Source organism: Convolutriloba macropyga, chromosome 9, assembly GCF_964194025.1.
Source record: "Convolutriloba macropyga chromosome 9, txConMacr16.3, whole genome shotgun sequence".
NCBI lineage: Eukaryota > Metazoa > Xenacoelomorpha > Acoela > Convolutidae > Convolutriloba > Convolutriloba macropyga.
In genome coordinates this window covers 11523928-11549097 of record NC_134476.1, presented here as the reverse complement: position 1 = coordinate 11549097, position 25170 = coordinate 11523928, and the positions used below count along the sequence as shown (strand labels likewise).

The 25170-nt window shown below is 39.5% G+C and overlaps 1 protein-coding gene across 5 annotated transcripts in view; it reads right to left on the bottom strand.

Moving 5' to 3' along the window:
* The window catches only part of LOC142345599 (uncharacterized), a 306540-nt gene that overhangs the window by 91945 nt on the left and 189425 nt on the right, over window positions 1-25170 (bottom strand). For all 5 annotated transcript variants that reach the window (XM_075397728.1, XM_075397730.1, XM_075397731.1 and 2 more), the window contains 8 exons: window positions 24619-24912; window positions 11952-12071; window positions 11404-11580; window positions 10226-10332; window positions 8059-8236; window positions 7141-7234; window positions 4475-4659; window positions 3575-3865 (listed from right to left, as the gene is read on the bottom strand). In XM_075397728.1, coding sequence (XP_075253843.1) covers window positions 3575-3865; window positions 4475-4659; window positions 7141-7234; window positions 8059-8236; window positions 10226-10332; window positions 11404-11580; window positions 11952-12071; window positions 24619-24912 — 1446 coding nt within the window. The remainder of the gene's footprint in view (window positions 1-3574; window positions 3866-4474; window positions 4660-7140; window positions 7235-8058; window positions 8237-10225; window positions 10333-11403; window positions 11581-11951; window positions 12072-24618; window positions 24913-25170) is intronic.

Genomic DNA, 25170 nt, shown 5'->3' with positions numbered 1-25170 from the left:
ATACAATTTCTCGGCTAGAGGCCAGATTAAAGATAATGAAAGATTTCAAAGTAGATGTGACTATCCGTTTCAACTGAAAATATATATGACTTAACACTGTACGCAATGCATGACAGAATGAGTTAGTTGAGTAGATTTTTGTTGATTTAGAGTAAAAACAAAGGTAATTTATCAGTTTTTCGAAACACAGTGGGGCATAACTTGTGCGACCGCCCAGGAAGGGAAGGAGTTATTGGTTGATTGCCAATCAAAGATGGGGAGAACCCCTCAATGGTCCTCTATTGTGGGTATATTTTTCAGGCCAATCAGACCACCCAACCTCCCGTTTTTAAAACAAAAAGTAGTGTGAGTTGAAGCTTTTTGGGTATTTTACTGTGAAAAATGACTGTTTGGGTCAGAAATAATGGGATTAATCAGGTTTTGCATGATCTTGGTAAGAGTTTAGGATGTAAAATGGCAATTCTTGAGAATACGGCAAATATCACAGAAAAGTAGTTAGCAATTAATTTGAAATAGTATCTTTTCGAAAAGATGGATTCAGATTGACCTGAAATTTGGGGGAGAGACCAATTTGGGTATGGGGAATCCAATTTTGATGTCAGATTTGACTCCACATCAACCTGCACGGAATTAGCGAACGCCCGCGCTGCGGAACGTAAAATTTTAATTGCTCGCGGAGTACTGGTAGTACTGGTAGTACCCTATGAATTTTGGAGGATTAGCGTAACTTTTCAAAAGCTTTCGATAGTTGAAATTCTAACCCCAGATTCTAACCTCACGTCGCTGCTGTGGGACAACCCAAAAGCCGAAAAACGCAAAATACGAAATTCCAGCGCCCAAAAGAGTTTGATATGGTAAAAATATGATAACCCAGGCAGTTAGTGACAAAATAGACCCACCCCGGTCACTTTTCCCGAATGCGGATTTTACAGACTTCGACCGACAAGACTCCTTAAAAATTTTCAAATTGCAAACGACATGCAACTGCTGGCTGATTGGTCATGAAACTTGGTAGGCAAACGTGTGTGCAACTTATATTTAATAAAAAAATTACTCGAAGACGATTCGACCTCATCTTTGCGAGTTATTAAGTTTGGAATTTTGGGGGTCACCGGGAGGTCGATTAAAAGTGTGCGCCGTCATTGCTCGCGTTCTAGTTAGAGTTAGGTGATGACATTATGTGGGTATATGCAAATATGAGAGGACTTTTTAGGACAATAATTAGTTTTGTTAACCCCGAATCTTGGATGATTGACCCCTAATTGAGCCCTAGAGGTCAAATTTTTAGATTTTTATGAAATTTCGGTTTTTGACTGTCTTTTACACGGCAAATTGCATGGAATAGGAGGAAAAGCTTACCAAACAATTATTTTAGCTTTAGGAGGAACGGATTAGCGATATACTCATACATGGAGAACAATAGTCATTGAAGAAAAAAGCAACAAAATCAGCTTGGCGACGAATTTGTGTGCCCAAATACGAGCGATGAGGATCTCAGATTTTGTCGTTAATCTGTTTGTTTAGCAAAGGGCACTCTTCCTAAGCATGTGTCAATCAATAATTGTGAACCAAGAGGTTTACTTAAGTGCCTAAAATGTATTTAATTAAGATATGATGTCAGCTAAAACAGAAAAAGTTGTAATCAGTTTGTCGAGTTTAAGTTGAAAAGGGAGAGAGAGAGAGAGAGAGAAAAAGAGACAGAGAAAAAACTCAGCTAGAGAGCAGTTGGTTTAGTGGGACTAAACTTCCAACAGTCTTTAATGTTGCAAGATCAGTTAGAAAAATTAGAGCAACTTGTTTAATTAAATTGCGAGTGAATCACGATAACATTTTGAACTCATTCAAAAATTTCTGCAATTGAATTTGTCTTAAGTTGTTATTTGATTGAGATTTGTATTTATTTACTGCGATTCCGCATTTGTGCTGGTGTTCTCCATTGATTTTAAGGGTTTTTGGGACAGAGCACATTCAACAGCCTGCAAGAGTGGACGAGCGGGAAAAACTCAGAAAAGGGACAAGGTAGCGCTTGCTTCATCATTTTCTTTCAAACCTTCGGTGTTGGTTCTATTTAGGGTTGATCGATCTTCTGGGCAACAAATTACCCTCACTGTTAGCCTAGTTAGAACTGCAGAAAACGACACAAACGCCCTCGACTCTGAGCTGTAGTTGACTTAGGCTTCCCAGAATTTTATTCTATCATATGGATAAAGCGCTCAGGCGATTGAAAGAACGTTTCACAACGTTCAAGCTAAATAATGATGCAAACGTTAAAGCAAAATCATTTTAAAACTAAAACTTTTTGAGAAGAATCGTGAGTAGACAAAAAGAAGTGAGTCGAAACGTTGGCCCAACACAACAAAACATTAATTGCAGACGGAAAAACTGTTTTTTTTGCCTGAAAGCAATTTCGCCTCATCAAAACAACGCTGCAAAAACTTATATCAAAGGGCAAACCTTGACAAAAAACATAAAGAAATCTTTAAAACGGTAACTTTTGTATTATAGAAACAGATCTGGTAACGTTGAAAAACGGTTGAAAATGTCTTGACACACAAAAATTGATAAGATGAGAAACTGACGGGGCTAACTGTTGTGATGAAATTATCAGTCTCAACAAATCAAAACTCAGCAATTAAGACTGCGACCCAAAAGACTCATTGGGAACTTATTAGAAATAATGTTCCTAGGAACCGAAAAGAATTACAAAACTGCTAAAAATTAAAATTCATATATCTAAAATCAAAAAAATTATTGTTTTTGGCTTCTCAGCTTTTCAAAAATTTGCCAAAAAAATTCTAATATAAAAAATTTAGGCACTCAACGATGCGCACGGTTAAAAAATTTCTTTTGAAAAGCATAAATTAGTGCACACGTCAAGTTTACTTGTTTTTTTGTAAGTCAGAACGCAGCCTTAACAAATAGTACTTCCAATTAGAAAAATTCTCAAGAACACCAATATCCTTATTCGAGTTTGTAAAAAGACTCACATATTTACATGGGTTGCTTCAAACTTCGTTGGAAAGCAATTAAAAACCGAAAACTCAGCATCTGAATGCATCAATTCTTGTTAGGTGTATTATCAAATACATGGCAGTCATAATTTCAGACAAAAATTAGTTTCACATGCACAGTTTCCTGAAGAACTGAAGCTTGAGAATATGAAAAGAAGGCCAGCTTCCAAAACAACAATGACAATATAATGATTATAATGATCTGTAACTAGGAAAAAACTGCCTTCATGTAGCAACACGTGAAAAAAGTGTTCCCGTACAAAATTTTTCGGACTATTAGACTTCTAGTTTACCTCTTATTTTCAGGTGAGTTCATGAATCAAGTCATATATCTTTTCTCTCTTCAAGTTTGTGAAGAACAAAATAAAAATCTTTTTGTCCAGATATGCTTCTTGTTTCCGCCTAAAAATTGCAGAAAGTTGACCCCTTTTTCGGAACAGCGATGAATTTTAGGGACAATTGGTTCTGCCCATTTTTAAGCGAAAAACATTTTTGAATAATTTAAAAAAAGACCAAGTTTTTTTGAAAAAGTTTTGACTAGGGTTCATCCGAAGAATGCTCACCTGTGCAGAATGTTTTGGTACTATGAGGAGTTGCCGACTCTTTATCACTCAATCCACACTTGTGAACAAAAGATACATCCCAAGTGCAGCCCGCCTGCATCCCTGTGAGCTCCGCCTCTGCAGTGCCCGCGTTGATTGTAGTCGTGGGTGTGGCTGAACAACCCGAGTCGGAACTGCTGGCCGAGAGTGTGAGTTTGTCCCAGCTTTGGGTTGTTGAGAATGAGTCTAGTTTCATCGAGGTTTGGGTTACTTCCGATTGGGCAATTGAGGTGACTACCACTTGAACAGGGTCTGAAAGTTCACAAATGTAAATTTTCGGCGGGTCTCTGGACCAAAATTCCTTTAGGTCTGGACATTTTTCTGGACCTGATTGCCTTTAGGCGACACATCTGGAATACTCCAAACTTGGATTTTACCGTTTTACTCTCAAAGACACTGTTGGAAACTGAGAACCCATAACCCAATCTTCTAGAACTGCTTGAGTAGAATTATCATTTTTAATTTTAAATCTAAATTTATACTGAAAATTTTCAGAATTTCAAATTCAATTTAATCAAGCTCAGTCGTCCAGGTTGAGGTGCCCAGACCGAAGTGACCTCTGATCAGCCCATCTTCGAGCACACACCTGAGTATCAGGCGTTCGAATCACATGGTCTGGAGAATTCTTTGAGTGCATATTAGCCCGGACAATGGTCTGGAACTTATCTGATCAGAGGTCACTTTAACCTGGAATGGTCTGATCAGAGATGATTTTGGCCTGGACCTCAACCAGGGCAGTCTTGAATGTCACCAAACTATGTGTAAACGTCTGCTCCTAGTACTAACCATAAGAGAGCGAATTGCAATCCATAAAAATAAAAGCTAAATCTGAGAAATTAGTTTAGATCTCAAATATCTTACTGGTAGTGACATTAAGCTTGTCACTTGGTCCCTCGCAGGTATAGTAGACTGGAATTAGTTCAACAGTGTAAGCAGTACAGGGAGACAACCCAGAGTCTATCGTATCAGTTGTGTCTCCCACAGATGGCTGAGGACTCAAATCTGTTCCCGCTCCAGTTGACGTTGACAATTTGTGGCTTAATTTCCTGGGAATAAAGAAACCATATTTTGGAGTGTCAAAAAGCGGACAAAATTATTGAGAATGTGGCTTTCATTTTCAACATATGTATTGATCAAATTTAAATTACATTGAGACCAATAATTAGCAATTTCCAAATATCTATTGTATTTTTACATTAATTTAGCTCAATTCTTAGATAACGAAAGAACTTTGAGTTAAAATATTAGAAAGAGCTCGTCTCATTTAATTTCGACATTTGCAGCATAAACCAGACGATAGAACAAATTGCATTTTTTTGATGCCACGAAACTTAAATTGTGAATGGTTATTTTCGAAGTGGACTAAAACCAGGTAGTTATAAGAATTTGTGTCAAGACTGCCATTGACTGTTGGTAACTTAGAAGTCAAGAAGAATTTCTATGCTGGGCACATTACGAGCGCCTACCAGTACCATATTTTTGAGTAAAATTACTCGCTTTTGTTACCATATTACACTTGTTTTATGTTAATAAGTTGTGCCTGTGAAACACACTTTAGAAAATCGCGGTCGACAAGGCGGTGCCAAATATGAAAAGTCACGCAGTTTTTTTTCTAAAACTGAAAGTTGAAAAATGAAAACTGCTCCCAACCGCAAAATATGTTTGACGGAAGCAGCAACTGCGAAATTTCGCGTAATAAGATTTCACATATTTTAGGACCGTACTTGGCTCTTATACGGCGGACTTGAAGCAATAATCACTTTTGAAAGAAGCCATATTACTAGATTTCACAAAGTAGCACCAATTAATTTACCAAACAAAGGAAGCATAATCCACAAAACATGAAAACTTAAGATAAACAAGACGGGAACAAAAAAGAACATAAATTACGCGGCTGATCAATTTCGCAAAAAGCCCTCATTTTAGTTTTCAATATTGATTTTTAGGTCCTATCGGTTGTAACGGCATGTTTTAGTCATATCTGCGCCCGTTAAGGAAACCGAACATGAAAGAGAGCATGGAGATAGACCATAAAAACAACAAAGAAACGGAAGCAAGATCACTTTAAAAGGAACCGGATGCACTTTTAGTGAATTAACTCGAATTATTGAACTGACTGATAAAGAAAGCTTAACCCACAAAACGTCAAAACCTGTAAATTTTAGATAAGAAAAATTGAGAGGTTAATCCCTAATTAATGACAAACAATCAATTTGGAGTAAAAATGAGGTAATTTTCTGCAATTAAGGAGGAAGATTTATCATTGATGTTTCTTTTTGTTTGGGAAGCGGATCAATCAGCCCCTTAACTGTGAGCAAAAAATTTTTTAGATGAATTCTTAATTTGATCTGAGTTTGTTCCTTTTATTCCTTTGTTTTGATGACTGTGATTGAGGGAAGAATGTCAACTTTAACAATTATGCTTAGTTTGGCGTTTTTGTCGAGGAATTCAAGAAAGATTTTCAAAATCTAATAAAAAGAAATGCAGAAACAGTTCCCTCATTTGTATGAAAATGTATTCTAGAATGCTAAATCTAGTTAAAATTTCATTTTTCGCGAAAAGTACTTCCAAAAATTTTGTTGGGTAGTCCTGTCACAGTTGTCTTATTTTGCTTCCGTTAAAAGGTATTAAAATTTTGTGAAATACCTTTTTGGCCCAAATTAAGTACTTTTCACAAATATTTGATCCTCTTTTTCATTTTAGGGCTCTAAATTGCTTTTTGAAAACCACTTTCACAAAATTGAAGTGTTTTCCTTCATGTACGGAGGTTGGCTTTTGAAACCGCATGCCACTTTCTTTGGAAGTAGATTGTTTTTGGTACCGGTAGACGCCCGTAATAAAATCTGCAAAAATTCCAGACGAAACTTTATAAAACAAGCATACGCTGATTTTGCTACCGCTGAAATTATTCTAGTCGCTACAAGAGATTATTACTCTAATGTTTGGTGACATCGCCAAAAAATTTCAAGATACTGTCTGTAGATTGACGACAGACACATCAAGGCTGGAATTTTCAAAAGTTCTATTGAAAAAGAACCTGGTTGAAAGTACAATTTTTAATGACTTTCTTCGGGAATTTTGTGATAAAAAATTTTCAGTTAATTTTTGACTTAAAAATCATTGTCCAACAATTTTACCAGTACTTATTGTGTATTTCGTTTGAAATACAAAAACTGAAAATTAAAATGAATTTTTTCGCGCTGAGGCCTACTTAGCTTTAAAATCTACAAACTATGGATTTAATAGAATACAATTTAATAGATATGATAGAAATAGTACAAAGAAAGCACTACATGAAAAAATTGAAAATTGTGGTAAACTTAAGACATTTTTGAGAATTCTGAGATTTTTAAGAGTTTCAATCTACAGAGAGTTGAAAATTTTAAACCACGTTAAATATAATCACGGCACAATATTTTCATATTTGAACTCCAAAACAAAAATTATCTGGCACTATTATAGCGAGATCTAACTGCTCGTATTACTGGCATCGATGAGGGGTATTGGATGATGCAGTGAATACTAACCATCCAGTGACAATTGATCCTGGCACGAAATTGACGACAATTTGTGATGAAGTTGTTGCAGTTGCATTTTCTGTCAGTGTTGGGGCACTCGGGGCTAAAATGGAAACAAATTCCTAATTTCAATCGATTCACTGATTTTAAAAAAAAACTAGGACGATTCTATACTATCTCTCTACATTATTGGTCTATTGGAACTTTATGATACACGTGTCCTGAGTTCTGATTATTACGTGCGTTATTTTCCGCCTCAGAGTCACAAAACATAGTTTAGAGGGTATGAAATTAGAGTGAAATGATAGAGAAGTGAAATGATCGGGGTTAATGGACTGGGCGAGGGGCTGAAATGCAAATCGCGTGCTATTTTTTGTACGTGGTAACGTGATAAATAACAAAACAAAAGTTCGTTACTGGGGGGGGGGGGGGGTGGTTGGGGTAGGCCGAATATATCCGTATATTGACACTAGCAGACGTTTGACATCTTTGAATTCTCGTTGCAATTTTTGAATTCAGGTTGCAGGACCGTTTGTAATCTTACAAGACTCTTGCAATATCTTCCAAGATAGCTATCGGTACAAGACTTTAGGGTATCTAACTTCATTATAGTACTTGATAATTTCGATATTGCAAGAACGTCCGTTTATCCTACAACAGTCTTGCAAGATCTGATAAGATAGCTATTGATGGTATCTAACTTCATGAATTTTGGGTCCAGCTAAAGTCTTCTGTGAAAAACCTGAGTCGAGCTTAAGTCCAGCATGTTTTAAAGTCCAGATAAATTCTTTTCATGGCTCAGTTGAGTAGAGTATAGTCTTTTCATAGTTCATTTTGGTCGAGCATTGTCTTTTCATAAGTCTGTACCCAGACCTGGGTATAATAGTGGATGATTTCGACATAATAGTTGACCAAAAAGGGAAGAACCTGTTAGGAATATATTGCTGGTTGTCCCGCTGACCACCTTCTGCTGAGGACCAGGAGATCCACAAGTGAAGAATGCCTGAATGTTGAAGGTGTAGTTGGTGGAAGCAGACAGACTGGTGGCAGTTGTGAAAGGAGATGTCTGGTTCGAGAACCCGGCAGGGTCTCCGGCTCTTTCAACCTGGGTGAACAAAAAGTTTTATTCAGTTTGGCTCTACAAAACTTGAGATCCGTTCTGTCTGTGCGTCACCTGGTGAGTCTGTTATAGTGAGACAGTGAGAGAAACTTTAGCGATCTTTAGTAGAATTTCAAAAATTGGGTTTTTAAAATAAAGGATGTGAACGAATTTGAACAGCAATTTTGAACTAAATGTTTGAATTCCGAGACGTTTTATTTAAACCTAATATTCTGTAGTTGATTCTGGATACTAGAAAAGTTCACGTAAGGAAAATTCAGTAGTTTAAATTATATTAAAGATTCGTCTTCGAAATTTTGGTTAGAGGCTTTGTCCAGTTTGTTTTTGATCAAAAAAACGTTAAAAAACTGACAGGAAACAATTAATTATTATGATCTGAAAACGAGTCTCTTTTCATTGTTTAAAATCTCACAAATTTCGTAATTAGTTGTCTCGCAAAATACCTGTAAGGCGATGCATGTTCTTATCAAATCCGATGAGACAATATTCAGATATTACATAATGAATTTCTGCTCAACAGACGCTGCAAAATAAAATTTATCGTATCACATCTTATACGATCAAATTTCCGACTTATAAGATCTTACAAAATAAAGCCTCATCGTTTGAAAATTGTACGACGCAACAAAGTAGCAATTTTTGGGACGCAAAGTAAGACTTCCAGCAGTCACTGATTTTGATCTGTGTGAACGAGTCCCCTTCAAACCGGTGAACAGTTCACCAACGGTTCCAGCTACTTTCATTATCCGTAAAGGAATGAATACTTCGTTCATTCAGCCGGAGAATTCAAACAAGACAGTGCTTGTTAGTGACAACCAAATTGCACGGCTGGAACCTGACGACATCAAGACTGAATCTACTGACTCACAGTCTGAGAGCAGTGGGGACGACATAGACGTGGCACCACCCAACTCTACTGAAGAAACCTCAGTAGTTGAAGGGGAATAACCTTCAGTGGCCACGAGAACTTCAAGCAGAAATAAAGAACAACCTGAAAGATTCGGAGAAGCTATTCCTACAAACTTGCTTAAAAAAGGAGGGTGGATGTGATATATCGAGAAGTGGCGAACTTAGCAACTTAAGTTAAAACTTTGATATATAAAGAAAACTTTCTTACCTGATGTTTGGTGAAGTGAAATTGAATAATGGCTTCTAATTTGAACCGAATCGTCGATTCAAATTTGTTAATAACACAAGTTTCTCAGTGTACATAAACCATAAATTTGTGTGATAGATTCGACCTTTCCATCACCAGATATGATCAGAAACGAAATCTCCGACCCTCCCAGCAGATAGAAATGACATGTTCTCAGGTAGGGAGAACAATGTGTTAAGTGCAAAAAACTGCACTAGTACTTGCCATATAGGGCAAGGGGAAAAAGTTGTTCACAACGAAGGTGTAAATTAACCCATATCAGTTTATCTATATCTAGATGGATCTGTAAATTTTCATACTGATACGGACTATAAATTCCTGTGAAATTTTGTACATTTAGGTCATTTTGAATTCAATTGTTAAAATAATAAAATTCTTGTTACTCGTGCTCGAGACCTTGGGTAAAAAGTCCTTAGTTTTTATGACTTGCCAGTAGTTTTTGCTGTGAGGGAAGGCAGTCTTCGACCGCATGAGTTAAACTTACAAGACTTCTTAAGAATTGAATATTCGAGGGTTTATCTAGCTAGTTTTTTCATGGATCAGACTCTTTCTGCGAATTCATTATCGAAAGCTTCCAGATTGGAGACACACGTCATTATAAGTTATTGAGTCTCAAAAAGTTGAAAAATGTATAAAAACTGCCCCAATCAAACATACGGGGTTAAGTAAAAAGGGGGTAAAAAGAAGTAGAACACAAAAAAATTGTTCCTGTGACATTTTCTGTTGAATCAGCCTTTTTATTTGAACACATCAGGGTGTGTGTGTGTGTGTGTGTGTGTGTGTGTGTGTGTGTGTGTGGGGGGGGGGGGGTTGCGTACCTGGAAATATTGAGTGGGCAGCTGTGATACAGCGTCCCATGTCATTGTGACTGACGTGTCACCGCATGAATTCACATCTTGAGTGAAACCAGTCGGGGCTGAGGGAGCTAAAAACCATGTTAAGTTATAATTATATATCTGAGGCCGATATCCCCGACGGAAGTGACCTCTGGTTGGACCCTAGTCGAGTGTGTTTACAGACCAAAGACAGGGCCCGTAAAAGGGAACCAGCGGAATAAAGTTTGGACAATGGTTTGGTTTTGGTCTGATCAGAGGTTACATCCGCCTGGAATCTCTGCCCTTTATGTATCGTGTAACTGACTTTTAGGTACCATTTTTGCCGAGAACTTCCTTTCAAAACATTGAAAATTTTGCCAATTTCGGATGTATTCGATGAAGAGAGTTCTAAAATCACATTGCAAGTTTTGACCAATAGTCAATGCAATCAATGAATTTACAACAGGTGCGTAGCTAATCAATGCACTGGTATGTGGACGCCCCATTTAAGACTGAAGAAAACAACAAACAATGGCATAACATTGTTTCGTGATTTAAGAAGCGTTGACTAATGAATATTACCACACGGTTGTTATCGCCACCGAGAATTTATCAAACTCAGAGGCGAAGCCGAGTTGTTATGATAACTTCGAGAGCGAAAACAACCGTGTGGTAATTTTTTAATCAACACCTGTTGCGATCATGTTTGTTTTTTAGACTACATCTTTATCAAACTGTTTCCATCATTAGACTATGACTTTATCATCACTCTTTTATCGCCACTGTTTACTTAGTAACAGTGGCGAGAAAAGAGTGTGATAAACTCGTAGTCTAATGCTGAAGTGTTTTTCCAGTGTCGATCGGGCATTAAAGTTTATTACACTGGCAGTTTATTTAACTGCTGTTACCGCAACAGGTGTTGATTAATCTCGTAGTCTACTCGTCAAAGCATTGGCCAAGCATTGGCAATTGATGCAATCGGATAAAGAATTAATTAATGACTATTGCACCACGTTTGTTATTGTCATCGAGAAGTTATCAACCTCGGAGGCCTAGCCTAGTTGTTGTATAACTTCGGGGAGGCGATAATAAACATGTGGTAAATCAACAACCCCACTCCCCCCATATGCCCCCGTGCCTGACACTCCACAGCCTGTGAACTCTCATCAATTTCAACTTACCTGTGCAATATTTCTGTTCAAGTGGGTTTGTTGATTCGTATGTCCGACATTTTGCAATCACATCAGTCGTGTACTCGCACCCGGCTGCCAATCCAGTCATGCTGATGTTCTGGTTACCCTGTCCAAGGGTGAAGACATTCGCCCCTCCCCCGGGTACAGGGCAGTTGGCGTGCGAACCTGTGAAAAAGGAGGCCTCATACTGAAAAAAAATCGTGAAAATTATTTGTTTTTTTTCTTAATTTGTTTGAAAAAAGAAAAAATTTTTCTTTTTACTTGAATATTTTGAAACTAGGGTCTAGGGTGAAAGTTCACAGAAAAAAGGGGGTTTTTTGTAACTACTTTGGAAGGCAATTGCATCACCCCCCCCCCCCATCATCTATTTAAATTCGCGTGTTGTCAGAGTTTACTCCACCCCCTTTGAGGATCCCGAAACTGTCCTTTACTATACTTGGCCCATTTTTACCCGGATTAGATTCTGATTTTCAATTAGTATGGTTTATGTCCCCCCTCCCCTGTTGAAGTTCCTGTCACAGTAATGTACCACTTACCAGCAGTGATAGTTGCCTCCAGCTCATCGAATGGTTGCCCACCAATTCCAATGGTCCTGATAAACACAGATGAAGTAGTGTACTCACTCTGGGTTCCTCCTGTGACCACATCCATAGGAGCTGAAAACAAAAAAAAGCATGAACAAGAAGAAAATTTTAGAACTATAGATAAATAATTAACCCAGGGTTAAAACAATAATGATCATATTTGATCAAATACAAATCGTACGCTATTTCTTTGTACGATCTCGGTATGATTGTTCAGGATTGTTCAACGCCTCTGCCTTTAAATATTATTGCGCTAATTCGTGGAGTGTTTAGTTAATTAATTAATTAATTGTGGTTCCTGCGTAATCGCAGCGGAACAACATTAGGCCTACAATAGTCTGTTCTCATCTGCCCTTTTTTCGTATTATTCCCCATATTTCAGACTGATCTTTTCATGAGCAGCATTGCTCTTTTTTATTGACTATTGCCACTTTCTTTTGCGTCTGAAACTTTCACGTGGTACCATAATTGCAGGCAACATTGGTCAGGCTATGGTCAAACTGGAGCTATGGTTAAGTAACAGAACAGCTCATCCTCACACAGACTGTTGTCAATACAAATAAAAGCGAGCAATAAATGTAAGCGAGAAATGAACGAGTTAAAATTTAAATTGAATGCGTAACTAAACAAGTAACCTTAGCGCAGTTAGTATTGTACTGTACTCTCAATCTAAAGACCGGTGGTTCGAGCCCAGACCATGTCGAAACTTACGAAAAAAAATCCGTATTCTAAAACATGTGCCTTAAGCAACGAACCGTTTGAGAGCGGTTATAAGCTAAACTAGCGCGATTTAGACTAAGATGACTTAGTTATAAAATTATTAGACTAACAAAACGCACTGAACGATTTAACTTTAAGGCCAAAGCAAGGCCTAATTACGTCACACATGAGCTGAATTGACATTTATTGGCTCGCAAAAGGCTAACAGGTCCCGTCTAGCCTTTTTGCCGCCAGTGTTACTTTAGATATCTTATGTGTACGAACGAACTGAGGATTGTTATGTGTGATCGAATAAGGGCTTAATGTTGAAAAATATAGCGTACTATACGTATTGTTATCTTGAATAAAGATTGTTCTTTTACCGTTTTCTGTAGTTCGAGTCTTAGACGTTATCTAGCTCGAATACTTTGGTCCACCGAGTCAAAAGTAATCGGGTTAAGGATTACATCGTCCGCTTTACGTAAACTTCCGGCGCACAGAGGCTGGTTCGGTGACAGCTATTGGAAATTCTGGCGCACAGAGGCTGGCTCAGTGACAACTATTGGAACTTCTGGCACACAGAGCCTGGTTCAGTCACAACTGTTGGAACTTATGGCGCACAGAGGCTGGGTCAGTGAATACTATTGGTACTTTTGGCACACAGAGGCTGGTTCAGTGGCAACTATTGGAACTTCTAGCGCACAGAGGCTGGGTCAGTGACTACTATTGGTACTTTTGGCACACAGAGGCTGGTTCAGTGACAACTATTGGAACTTCTGGTGCACAGAGGCTCAGTCAGTGCCTACTATTGGAACTTTTGGGGCACAGAGGCTGGTTCAGTGACAACTACTGGAACTTCTGATGCCCAGAGGCTGGGTCAGTGACTACAATTGGTACTTCTGGTGCACAGAGGCTGGTTCAGTGACGATTGTTGGAACTTCTGGCGCACAGTACTTCTGGTGCACAGAGGCTGGGTCACTGATTACTATTGGAAGTTCTGGCGCAGAGAGGCTGGATCAGTGACTACTATTGGTACTTCTGGTGTACAGAGACCGGTTTATTGACTGCTACTGGTGTTGTGGCGAAAAAGGGCTAAGTCAGTGACAGTTTTTTTGGTATTCTGGCACACAGTGGATTGGAAATTTGTTCGGACGGTCATTTGGGGCAGGGAAGTGTGAGAAAAGCTGTAAGACAAAACTATAGTCTCCAACATTCCAAACAAGTAAACTCTTTTTCTAACTGGTGCTACTTCTATTCACACTGGCGGCGGACCCCCAACTTAGACAAAAGTAATCGAAAAAAAAATTGGGTGCTCAACCAGCCGAATCATTTGCGTGCTCAATTAGCCGAACAACTTTGAGTGCTCAATTAGCCGAATAACTTTGGTTGCTCAATTAGCCGAATACCTTTGGGTGCTCAATTAGCCGAATAACTTGGGTGCTCAATTAGCCGAATAACTTTGAGTGCTCAATTAGCCGAATAGTTTTGGGGGCTCAACTATCCGAATAACTTTGAGTGCTCAATTAGCCGAATAACTTTGAGTGCTCAATTAGCCGAATAACTTTGGTTGCTCAATTAGCCGAACACCTTTGGGTGCTCAATTAGCCGAATAACTTGGGTGCTCAATTAGCCGAATAACTTTGAGTGCTCAATTAGCCGAATAGTTTTGGGTGCTCAATTATCCGAATAACTTTGAGTGCTCAATTAGCCGAACAACTTTGAGTACTCAATTAGCCGAATAACTTGGGTGCTCAATTAGCCGAATAATTTTGAGTGCTCAATTAGCCGAATAAATTTGGGTGCTCAATTAGCCGAATGACTTGGGTGCTCAATTAGCCGAATAACTTGGGTGCTCAATTAGCCGAATAACTTTGAATGCTCAATGAGCCGAATTACTTGGGTGCTCAATTAGCCGAATAACTTTGAGTGCTCAATTAGCCGAATAACTTTAGGTGCTCAGTTAGTCGAATAAGTTTGGGTGCTCAATTAGCCGAATAAATTGGGTGCTCAATTAGCCGAATAACTTTGGTTGCTCAATGAGCCGAATCATTTGCGTGCTCAATTAGCCGAACATATTTGAGTGATCAATTAGCCGAATAACTTTGGGTGCTCAATTAGCCGCATAACTTGGGTGCTCAATTAGCCGAATAACTTTGGGTGCTCAATTAGCCGAATAACTTTGGGTGCTCAATTAGCCGAATAACTTGGGTGCTCACTTAGCCGAATAACTTTGGGTGCTCAATGACCCGAATTACTTGAGTGCTCAATTAGCCGAATAACTTTAGGTGCTCAATTAGCCGAATAACTTTGGGTGCCCAGTTAGCCGAAAAACTTGGGTGCTCAATTAGCCGAATAACTTTGGGTGCTCAATGAGCCAAATCATTTGCGTGCTCAATTATTCGAACAACTTTGAGTGCTTAATTACCCGAATAAATTTGGGTGCTCAATTAGCCGAATAACTTTGGGTGCTCAATTAGCCGAATAACTTGATTGCTCAATTAGCCGAATAACTTTGGGTGCTCAATGAGCCAAAGTACTTGGGTGCTCAGTGAGCCGAGCTATTTGGGTGCTCAATTAGCCGAATAACTTTGAGTGCTCAATTAGCCGAACAACTTTGGTGCTCAATTAGCCGAATAACTTGGGTGCTCAATTAGCCGGAAAATTTTCAAAGGTTCAGTTAGCCGAAAATTTTTCGAGTATTCATTTAGCCGAAAAATTTCCTAGTGTTCAATTAGCCGAAAAATTTTCGAGTGTTCAATTAGCCGAAAAATTTTTGAGTGTTTAATTAGCCGAAAATTTTTCGAGTGTTCAATTAGCCGAAAAATTCTCAATTGTTCAATTAGCCGAAAATTTTTCGAGTGTTCAATTAGCCGAAAAATTTTCGAGTGCTCAATGAGCCGAAAAATTTCCTAGTGTTCAACTAGCCGAAAAATTTTCGAGTGTTCAATTAGCCGAAAAAATTCCTAGTGTTCAGTTAGCCGAAAAGGTTTCGAGTGTTCAATTAGCCGAAAGATTTCTTAGTGTGCAAATAGCCGAAAAAAATTCCGAGTGTTCAATTAGCCGAAAACTTTTCGAGTATTCAATTTGCCGAAAAATTTCCTAGTGTTCAATTAGCCGAAAATTTTCGAGTGTTCAATAGGCCGAAAATTTTTCTAGTGTTCACTTAACCGAAAACAAAGTTATCATCAATAACTATTTATGACCAATGAAAGAAAAACAAATGCTGTTTATTGTTGGTGCTAGCTCCCTCAGTCGAAGAATAGGCAAATTGCATGAACCTCAGTACTCCCGTCACGTAAAATCTTTCATTGCCGAGCCTGGCTTGAGCTTCAAAGCTTTCAAGCAGAGGAAAACTGTGCAGTATAAATTAAGCATTGGTACCCACACGCAAATAAAATTTTTATTTGGCATGACGCCATAAATAATAGTTTAACGCTTCATCACAATAACAATTATAACCCATTATCCGCACAAGAGTTGATTAAGGAGCTTAATCTTGTAAAGAACAAAATAAGCGCACTAGTCTACTGCCCCCGGCAAGGAGCTCCCGATATCTTTGCAGCACTTAAACAAACAGATTTCGTTGTAGTCCACGTCTTGAATGATTTGCTTTCAAAACGCAAAGCAAAAGACCCAGCAGTTGTTAACGACTACACACAATTGCATCCACAATTCTCTTGTGAGATCAAGTCCCTAACAATTGTAAGGTTCTATAGCTTCGACTTTAATCGTCTCATTAAGAAAACGCGTCCGAAGAGACTGAACCAGCGACGTCGAAAAGCTCGCGCTAACAGTGTTGCTGCTCTCTTGGAGGATTCTCGAGCCGTGGCTAGCTTAAGTGCAAGGCTATAGCTCGGTAGTGAATTCCTCCTGGTTAGTGGTGGTGCTGTTGAATTGAGCTCGTTAGCCTTCCCCGTTTATCTGAAACATTATCTCGCAAACGAAACACATCGCATACGTCCCTGATCGCTTTGAAAAAGCATTAACCCTTTAAGTGTATTCCCATAATTTATTATTGTAATCTAAAATTATTGAGTGCATAAGTGTTCATTCTAATTGAAGTCCAATTTTCAAACAGTTCTAAGGATGGAAGCTCAAGTAACAAAATCGATCGAAGCAAGATCAAAAGCCGAACTAAACGTAAACGAAGTTTACAGAGGCATAGATGAAGCCATTGAAGGCGCGGCACGAAAAGCACGAGTCAAAACCAGGGTAGGCAAGGCCAAAAACTTTTTGTCTACAGCAATATCCAAAAATGACCAGTTAATAAAGTTAGCCGCCCGAGACCCTAACAAAGCACAAATCACCGAAGACCCTGAACTCAGGTTGAAAAAGCAAGCGAAACACATGATAAGTATGTGATAAGGGCCCGCCAATACATCGAGTCACTCACAGATCCCCAAAGTACCAGAAAAACTCAGAGGAAAGCGTCGAGTAGAGGTAAAAAGACGAATTCGACGGCATCAAGTCAAAACGCCTAATAGCAAAACTCAAGCGAGAAGAGATAGAAAGAGAAAACGAAAATAAGTTAAAACTGGCTCAACAAAAGCATCAACTAGTGCTGAACACAATCAGCGAAGAAAACAAAAAAAAACTTTTGAAGCCAAAGTGAACGAGCTCGAGGCGATGGAGTCCTCGGATGAAAGCCTAGGTAACGAAAGGGACGAACAACTGACGTCAAACCATACCGATACTGTTAAGCGTGTAACTGATTGTGTAAACAATACCAACCCCAATAACACATTGTCTGTCGCGATTGAAACAATGCCTTCAGAAGAACCACGAAATTTGGGAGCTGCTAATCCAGGAATTGGTGCTCCACAGATGGAGATCAACCCACTCTTTGGTAGATCAAGAGATCATGTACCAGTTGAAAATTTGCAACATAATGACGTGCAGATAGGTCCATCCCTAGCAGACATTACTCATGTCCCGCAAGCCTCATTAGGAGGTTTCCACGATCATTAACAATTGGCTAACACTAATAGTAGCTTCGTCTGAAGACCCAGAGGGTTATCGTACTTCTTTTTTTGGGAAATATTCACGCGCATCAACCTGAGGAAAATCTGCAATCAGACAGTCAGAACATTCAAGTAGCTGTTAATTTATCGGACAATGCCGTTAGACCTAACCATCCTTCTGCTCAGGGGGCGTTGAATCTGACGTCAATTGATGCCAATAACTCTGAACTACAACAGACCCAAGCAGCGAACATAAACAACAATATAATGCTAAAACCGCGCACAAACATCCCAAATTTTGTGAATCAGAGCACAAACAATCAAAACGTCGTTGCTAATACAAGCAACACAAATGTTGTCTTAAGCTAACCGTTCAACACTCAGAATCAAAATGCACACGTTCAGAGTAGACTTAACCCAATTCTGAACCATCGTCAAAATTATTATCCAATAGCAAGCCACCTATTACCAAATTTAACGCTTTGGCAAATGCCAACTTTAGATACTGTAGCCCAGTCACTTTCCCAAGTGAATGCACAACAAATGGCAAACTCAAATATGAGCCAAACTGTGGTAACGTTTTCGAGTGGTGGTACAACTTTTTATCATCAAAACCCCTTCTCAACGGCTACTGTGGTAAATCAGCCAAATAAACCAGCGTCAGCAACTTTGCAACAACATGCAGCTCCAACGCTTCTTTGTCATCAGCCAACGATGCCTATATACCCGTCAAAGGCTTTAACGCCTCTCCCCGCAGCACAAATACCTCAAAAAAATTAGTCAGTCAATGTGAAAGATTTGGCTGACGCGATAACTTCGAGTCATCTGAATCCTTTGCCTAACTGGAACCTTGCCAATTACAATGGAGACCCACTTTTGTGGCACAAATGGATAGGACAATTCAGAAATGCAATAGATTCCCAGAATCTCTCAGATGCTGCCAAGTTAACCTATCTGAAAGGACTTTTAACTGGAAAAGCGAAGAAGTCCATAAAACAGTTTGCGTATTCAGGAGCTCTATACAATGACGCAATGAAAAGTGTTGGACAGAAAATTCGGCCAACCACACGCCATGGTTGGTGCTCATCTGGATAAGCTGAACAACTACCCCCCACTAAAGATGCATAACTCCGAAAAGATTTTTGCCTATGCGTCGGTAGTTTCTAGTCTAGTTGGCGTGTTGCGTTCATTATCGTATGATGCCGATCTTCGGAGTTCGTCTTTAGTAAATCAAGCCGTGGAGAAGCTGTTGCCAAATCTTAAAAAATTTTGGTTCTCACACATTGTGAGGAACCAATGGGACCGTCCAACGGTGCTGGATTTCAATGATTGGCTGCAGACAAAATCTGACACTTATGACTGCATGAAAACAGCCAAATTTAAAACGAAACCTGAAGAGCCGCCTTTCTTGTCAAAAACAAAAACCACATCAAAAGCTTTTGCTTCTAGTTCAAAAATAACTAACGCAAAAAACGAAAACCCAAAATCCAAGACCCAATAAGGATGAACCTTGCCCTCATTGTAAGGCTAACCATCCTTTGTGGCGATGCCCAAAATTTACAAGCGAGAACCTAACACAAAGAACTAGAATTGTCGCTGAGAATAGGCTCTGCTTCTCTTGCTTGAAAGGTTCACATCAGTTTAGAAATTGCCCCAGCCCCAGAAAATGTAAACATTCTGGTTGCACTAGTTCACGCAATTCATTGCTACACGGAGCTGATCGTATCCTCCCTAGAAACAATCTTATGAAAGGAAGTAAAACTAACAATGCGCCATCTACACAGTCGTCCTCGTCAGTAACCGATGGTGGTAAGAATGAACTACCAAGTCAGAGTAGCACGTCCTCTTTTCCCTCAGTATCGGACGTAAAAGGTCTTCTGCAAGTGAAACAGGTTGAATTAATTAGCCCCACTGATGAGAAAACAAAAGTTTTTGCGCTATGTGATCCCGCATGTAGTCATTCATGAATTTCAAATGCTGCATCTGAACGTCTTAAGCTTAAGGGTAAAAGTCTCCGATTAATGGTTTGCGGGATAAACACTCAGCAGGCAATTGATACACTTGCTCTAATTTCGTTTCGTCCTGCCTCAAAGCTATTATTGAGCCAGAACAAGACTTAGTAGAACAGTTAAGAACCTGGTACAAACTGGAGTCTTAGGGTGCAATGAAAGAAGTTGATCCAAGGTCATCAGCAGACCGCAGAGCAGCCGAAATCTTAGAGAAAACCACGACGGACGATGGTCAAAGATATCAATTTGGAATGTTTTGGGTTAATGACGACCTCGACTTACCAAAAAAACTATTACTCAGCGCTCGTGCAGCTAAAGTCCCTCAAGAAAAGGCTTTCCAAGGACAAAAAAATTCGGTCTAAATATTCAAAGAACATAAATGATGATGTCGAGAAGGGCTACGTTTTTCGAGTAGAAAACCCAAAAGATCCCAGTGAACGATCCAAACGTGAGTGGTACTTACCACAACACCCTGTAATAAATCCAAAGAAACCTGGAAAAATTAGAAGGGTGTTAAACGGTGCCGCAAAATTCCACGGAACTTCCCTAAAAAGATCGTTACTGACAGGCCCTGACCTACTCCAGCGTCTCATCCGTACTCTTGTCCGTTTTAGGCAGCATAAGTATGCCGTCTCCGCCGATATTGAAGGTATGTTCCTTCAAGTGGGCGTCCCACTCGCCGATCAGCCCTGCCTCAGATTTTTGTGGCGTGAGGACCCATCATCAGAAGTGATGGTATACCAATACAGCCGACATATATTCGGTGCGAAGGATTCGCCAACTTGCGCTAATTTCGGGCTTCAGAAAACAGTAAAAGACAACATTCGTAGGTTCCCCGATGCTGCACAAGCAGTATTAGATAAATTCTATATTGACGACTATTTGGATTCTCTAGAAACACCACACGAAGCATTAAGTAGAGCCAAAAACTTAGTTGAATTATTGAAATTAGGAGGATTCAAGCTAACAAAATTTATAAGTAACGATCAATTATACCAACCTAAAGTGATCCTAGTTTCTGATGAAGAAGCTTCTTCACATGTTCTGGGTCTACAGTGGGACCATCGAAAGGATACCTTAGTCGTTAGCCGAGTCACGAATTGCGACAAAAGCAACAAAGTCACGCAACGCTTAGTCTTCAGCCTAGTAGCAAAAGTCTTCGACCCCATTGGGTTGGTCGCACCATTCATGTTTACTGCTCGACTGTTGTTGAAGGACATTTGGAGATTGAGTGGCCAAAACTGGGATAACACAATGACCACTGAAATGATGAATAGGTTCGAAGTCCGGAGTTCAGATCTGCCTAAACTATGCGACATAACTATCCCTAGAAGTTTCTTCTCCGAGGCTTTCGATCAGTTGGAACTTCATGTTTTTGGAGACAGCTCTCAGGATGTCTTTAGTTCAGTTGCCTTTCTCAGGGCCAAAGTAAAATCAGGAAGTATTGAAAGCACCGAAATTGCTTTTGTTCTAGGAAAAGCAAGGGTTGCCCCCATGAAGTGTTTAAGAGTTTCTAAACTAGAATTGCAGGCCGCCCTCTTGGCGATACGGTTGAAGGTTGACATAACAAAAGCCCTAACAATTCCATTGAGCAGAGTCTTTATGTGGACTGATAGCACCACTGTTTCAAAGTGGCTGGGTTCAGTTGATAAGCAGCCTGTTTTTGTTGCTAACAGAGTTTCTGAAATGCTACAGTCGACAACAGTTGATCAATGGTTCCATGTGCCAACTTCAGACAACCCAGCAGATGCTGGAACTAGAGGCATGTAAGCTGAAAACTTACCAACAAGCAGTTGGTTAACAGGGCCAAGCTTTTTGTTGACTTCTCACTTCCCTTTTCAACCTAGCTCAAGCATTAGAGATAGCCTTCAAACAAAACCATCCTCGTACAATTCACAAAAGGATGTAATTGAGCCAGAAGTGGCGTTTGCCGTCAATACAAGGCAACCTGAAAAAATTTTTGACTTCGACAGGTACAGTTCTTTCAACTAGCTAGTTCGAAATACAGCATATCTCCTCCGTATACTCCCAAAACATGCTTCATATCGTACACCAGACCGCATTATTTGCAATCCTGATGAACTTCGAGTAGCTGAGGCTAAGCGTCAGTTTCTCATACAGACGGAATCATTCCCAGTTGAACAAAAACTTCTTTTTGATGGTAAAAAATAACAAGAAGAGTTGCATTGCACCATTTTCGCCCTTCATTGGCCCAAATGCCTTGATTAGATCAACCGGCCGACTGAAACGTTTAGTCGAGGCGGACTATGACATCAAACACCTCATTATTTTAGATAGCCGCCATCCTGCAGTAAAATTGTTTCTTTTGAAGGAACACCAGGAACACCACCACGAAGGTGTCAAGTTCTTACGAGCTTTAATCCAGCGCCGTTTTGCTATCATCAGGCGTCGTCCCGCTTTGAGGTCAATCAAGCACAATTGTATCTTATGTCGGAAGCGTAGTGCAGACATAGTGAAGCCAATGATGGCGGATCTACCAGTCGAGCGTCTGTCCTTTGGTAATCCCCCTTTCTCCAACTCAGGGATAGACTACTTCGGACTGCTCTATGTCGCCGTCAAGCGTTCAATTGAGAAGCGCTGGGGATTCCTTTTCACGTGCCTTACAACTCGAGCACTCCATATTGAAATCGTAAATTCTATGGATACCAGCTCTTGTGTTATGGGGATAGAAAGATTCATCGCAAGAAGAGGGACACCGCAAGTTCTATGGTCAGACAATGGAACAAACTTTACTTGTGCAGAGAAAGAGTTGTCAGCTTGTTTCAAAGCTTTAAACCAGCGAACGAATGCAAGCAAAATGTCACAGAGGGGTATTAAGTGTCTTTTTAACCCTCCATGTTCCCCTCATCATGGTGGTTCTTGGGAACGCATGGTAAGGAGTGTCAGACGAACATTCCACGTTGTTCCCGGTAACCGCCGATTGACTGACGAGGTGCTTCAAACAACATTCTGTCTATTTGAAATGACACTCAACAACCGGCCGCTCACCTCTGTAAGCAATGATCCATCAGAAATGGACGCAATTACTCCAAATCACTTTCTTCTCGGGTTCCGTCCTAGCATGCTGCCTTCATTAGTTGAAAGTGAAGACTTTGATCACAGAAAGTGGTACCTCTGGGCCCAATCATATGCCGACTCAATTTGGAAACGATGGTTGGATGAGTACGTACCGGCTCTGAATCGTCGCAGTAAATGGTCAAAATCCGCCTCAGATGAGCTAAAAACAGGAGATCTGGTATGGCTCGCCTAAGACTTATCTCCCCGGGGCCATATTCCTCTAGGAAATATCGAAAAACTTTGCTTTGGTGATGACGGCTTTGCCGGTTCCGCCGAAATAAGGACTAAATCCGGTAAATATGTCAGACCCATTTTTAAATTAATTCCTGTTTTTGCTACATCCCTTTCGGCGCCGGAGGAGGTTGTGAAAACAAATGTAAGCGAGCAATAAATGTAAGCGACAAATGTAAGCGAGAAATGAACGAGTTAAAATTTATTTTGTATGCGTAACTAAACAAGTAACCATAGCGCAGTTAGTATAGTACTGTACTCTCAATCTAAAAACCGGTGGTTTGAGCCCCAATTATGTCGAACCTTACGAAGCAAAATTCCTATTCTAATACATGTGCCTTGAGCAACGAACCGTTTGAGAGCGGTTATTAGCTAAACTAGCCCGATTTAGACTAAGATGACTTGGGTATAAAATGATTAGACTAACAAAACGCACTGAATGGTTTAAATTTAAGGCCAAAGCAAAGCCAAATTACGTCACACATGAGCTGAATTGACATTTATTGGCTCGCAAAAGGCTAACAGGTCCCGTCTAGCCTTTTTGCCGCCAGTGTTACTTTAGATATCTTATGTGTACGAACGAACTGAGGATTGTTATGTGTGATCGAATAAGGGCTTAATGTTGAAAAATATAGCGTACTATACGTATTGTTATCTTGAATAAAGATTGTTCTTATACCGTTTTCAGTAGTTCGAGTCTTAGACGATATCTAGCTCGAATACAGACAGCTTCACTGAGGCAGGGGATTGAACTCTCAATCAATGGCGTGTGAACCACCCACCTTACTTCTCGGCTATCACGCCACAAAGCTCAAAGATTTGGTATAATTACCAATTAGTATTATCCTTAGTTTGTCACCATATCTCACACTTTAAGGCCCTGTTATATACATATACGCACTTATATGTATTAAGACACGTTTTGTGGAATTAAACAGGTGAAATTGACCTAATGGTACGTTTTATCTGAAAGCGGCCGCTGGGTTGAAATACGATATCATAAAAGGAAAAAGCATTTATGAATGACACTATTATAAATACTGCGAAACCATTTATGATCAATGTATGATTACAGAGGGATCTTGTATGATCAATTTTCATTGTGCCAAATCCTTGCATGGTTACGTCATTTTAAATTTTTGCAGGATTATTGGAACATCATAAATGATAAATTTCAATTGAATTAGGGCAGGGTGGCGCATTATCAATTATCAATTCATAGATCCGCAAAATTTGAATAACAAAATTTTAGACGAACACATACAATCTATAGTTTTAAGATCTATGTCCTTTTCGAACCGCGCCAACCCCCTAATCCCTCTTGTCCGCCAGTTACAAAACATGGCTAACCAATAAGCTGGGGGGGTGGGTAGCTACACGGGATCAATCCTTTAAAGATTCAAAAATTTCAAGAAAAAGCAAAGGTGTGGTTGAGATTTTTATAAAAATAAAAAAAATAGAAAAGTCATTTTTTTCCACTTTTGGCCATATACATTGAAGCCTTTTAATCTACACTTTTTCTACCTTTAATAAGCGGGGAACAAATGGCGTAAAACTAGTATTTCTTACACTCTTAGGTTATTTTTGACACTCTCCCGTTATTTTCGGGAACAAACCCGGCGTAATCAGCAATAAAGTTACCTGTTGTCTCGTTCAGAAGCGAAAATGCGAATCCGCTAATTCGGACCGAAGATTTCGGATTATAGACTGGCGTCACAATTATGTCATAAGCAGTACACGAGTCCAGACTCGGAATGGTGTAGGGTGACGATTTGTTCGTATGGTCGGTCTCGCCCACAGCTGGTTTTCCTTGTTCGTAGACCTTAATGTCGAAGTAAACGAAGTCTTTGGGGTTGTCAATGACGTCCATTGAGATCTGGATCGCAGAGTTTGTGACTCCAGCTGACACTATACTGGCTGTCGCGTTCTCAGGAGCTAAAACACAAGATAGATTTCCACCCTGGTGATCGATGAATTGAAAAATTTGAAAGCATCATGGAAGCAATCTTAGAGACTCAGTTAGAATTAGGTTAGACTTAAGTTGGATGTCAAGTTAAATTAGTCTTAGGAAAAAACTTAGTTTGACCTTTACAATTATTTTCGTATTTTGCAAAACGATACAAAAATTTATTTGTTATAGCTGAATTTTTTGCAACTCAGTAAATCATTTTGCAATTAATTTACAGATAAATT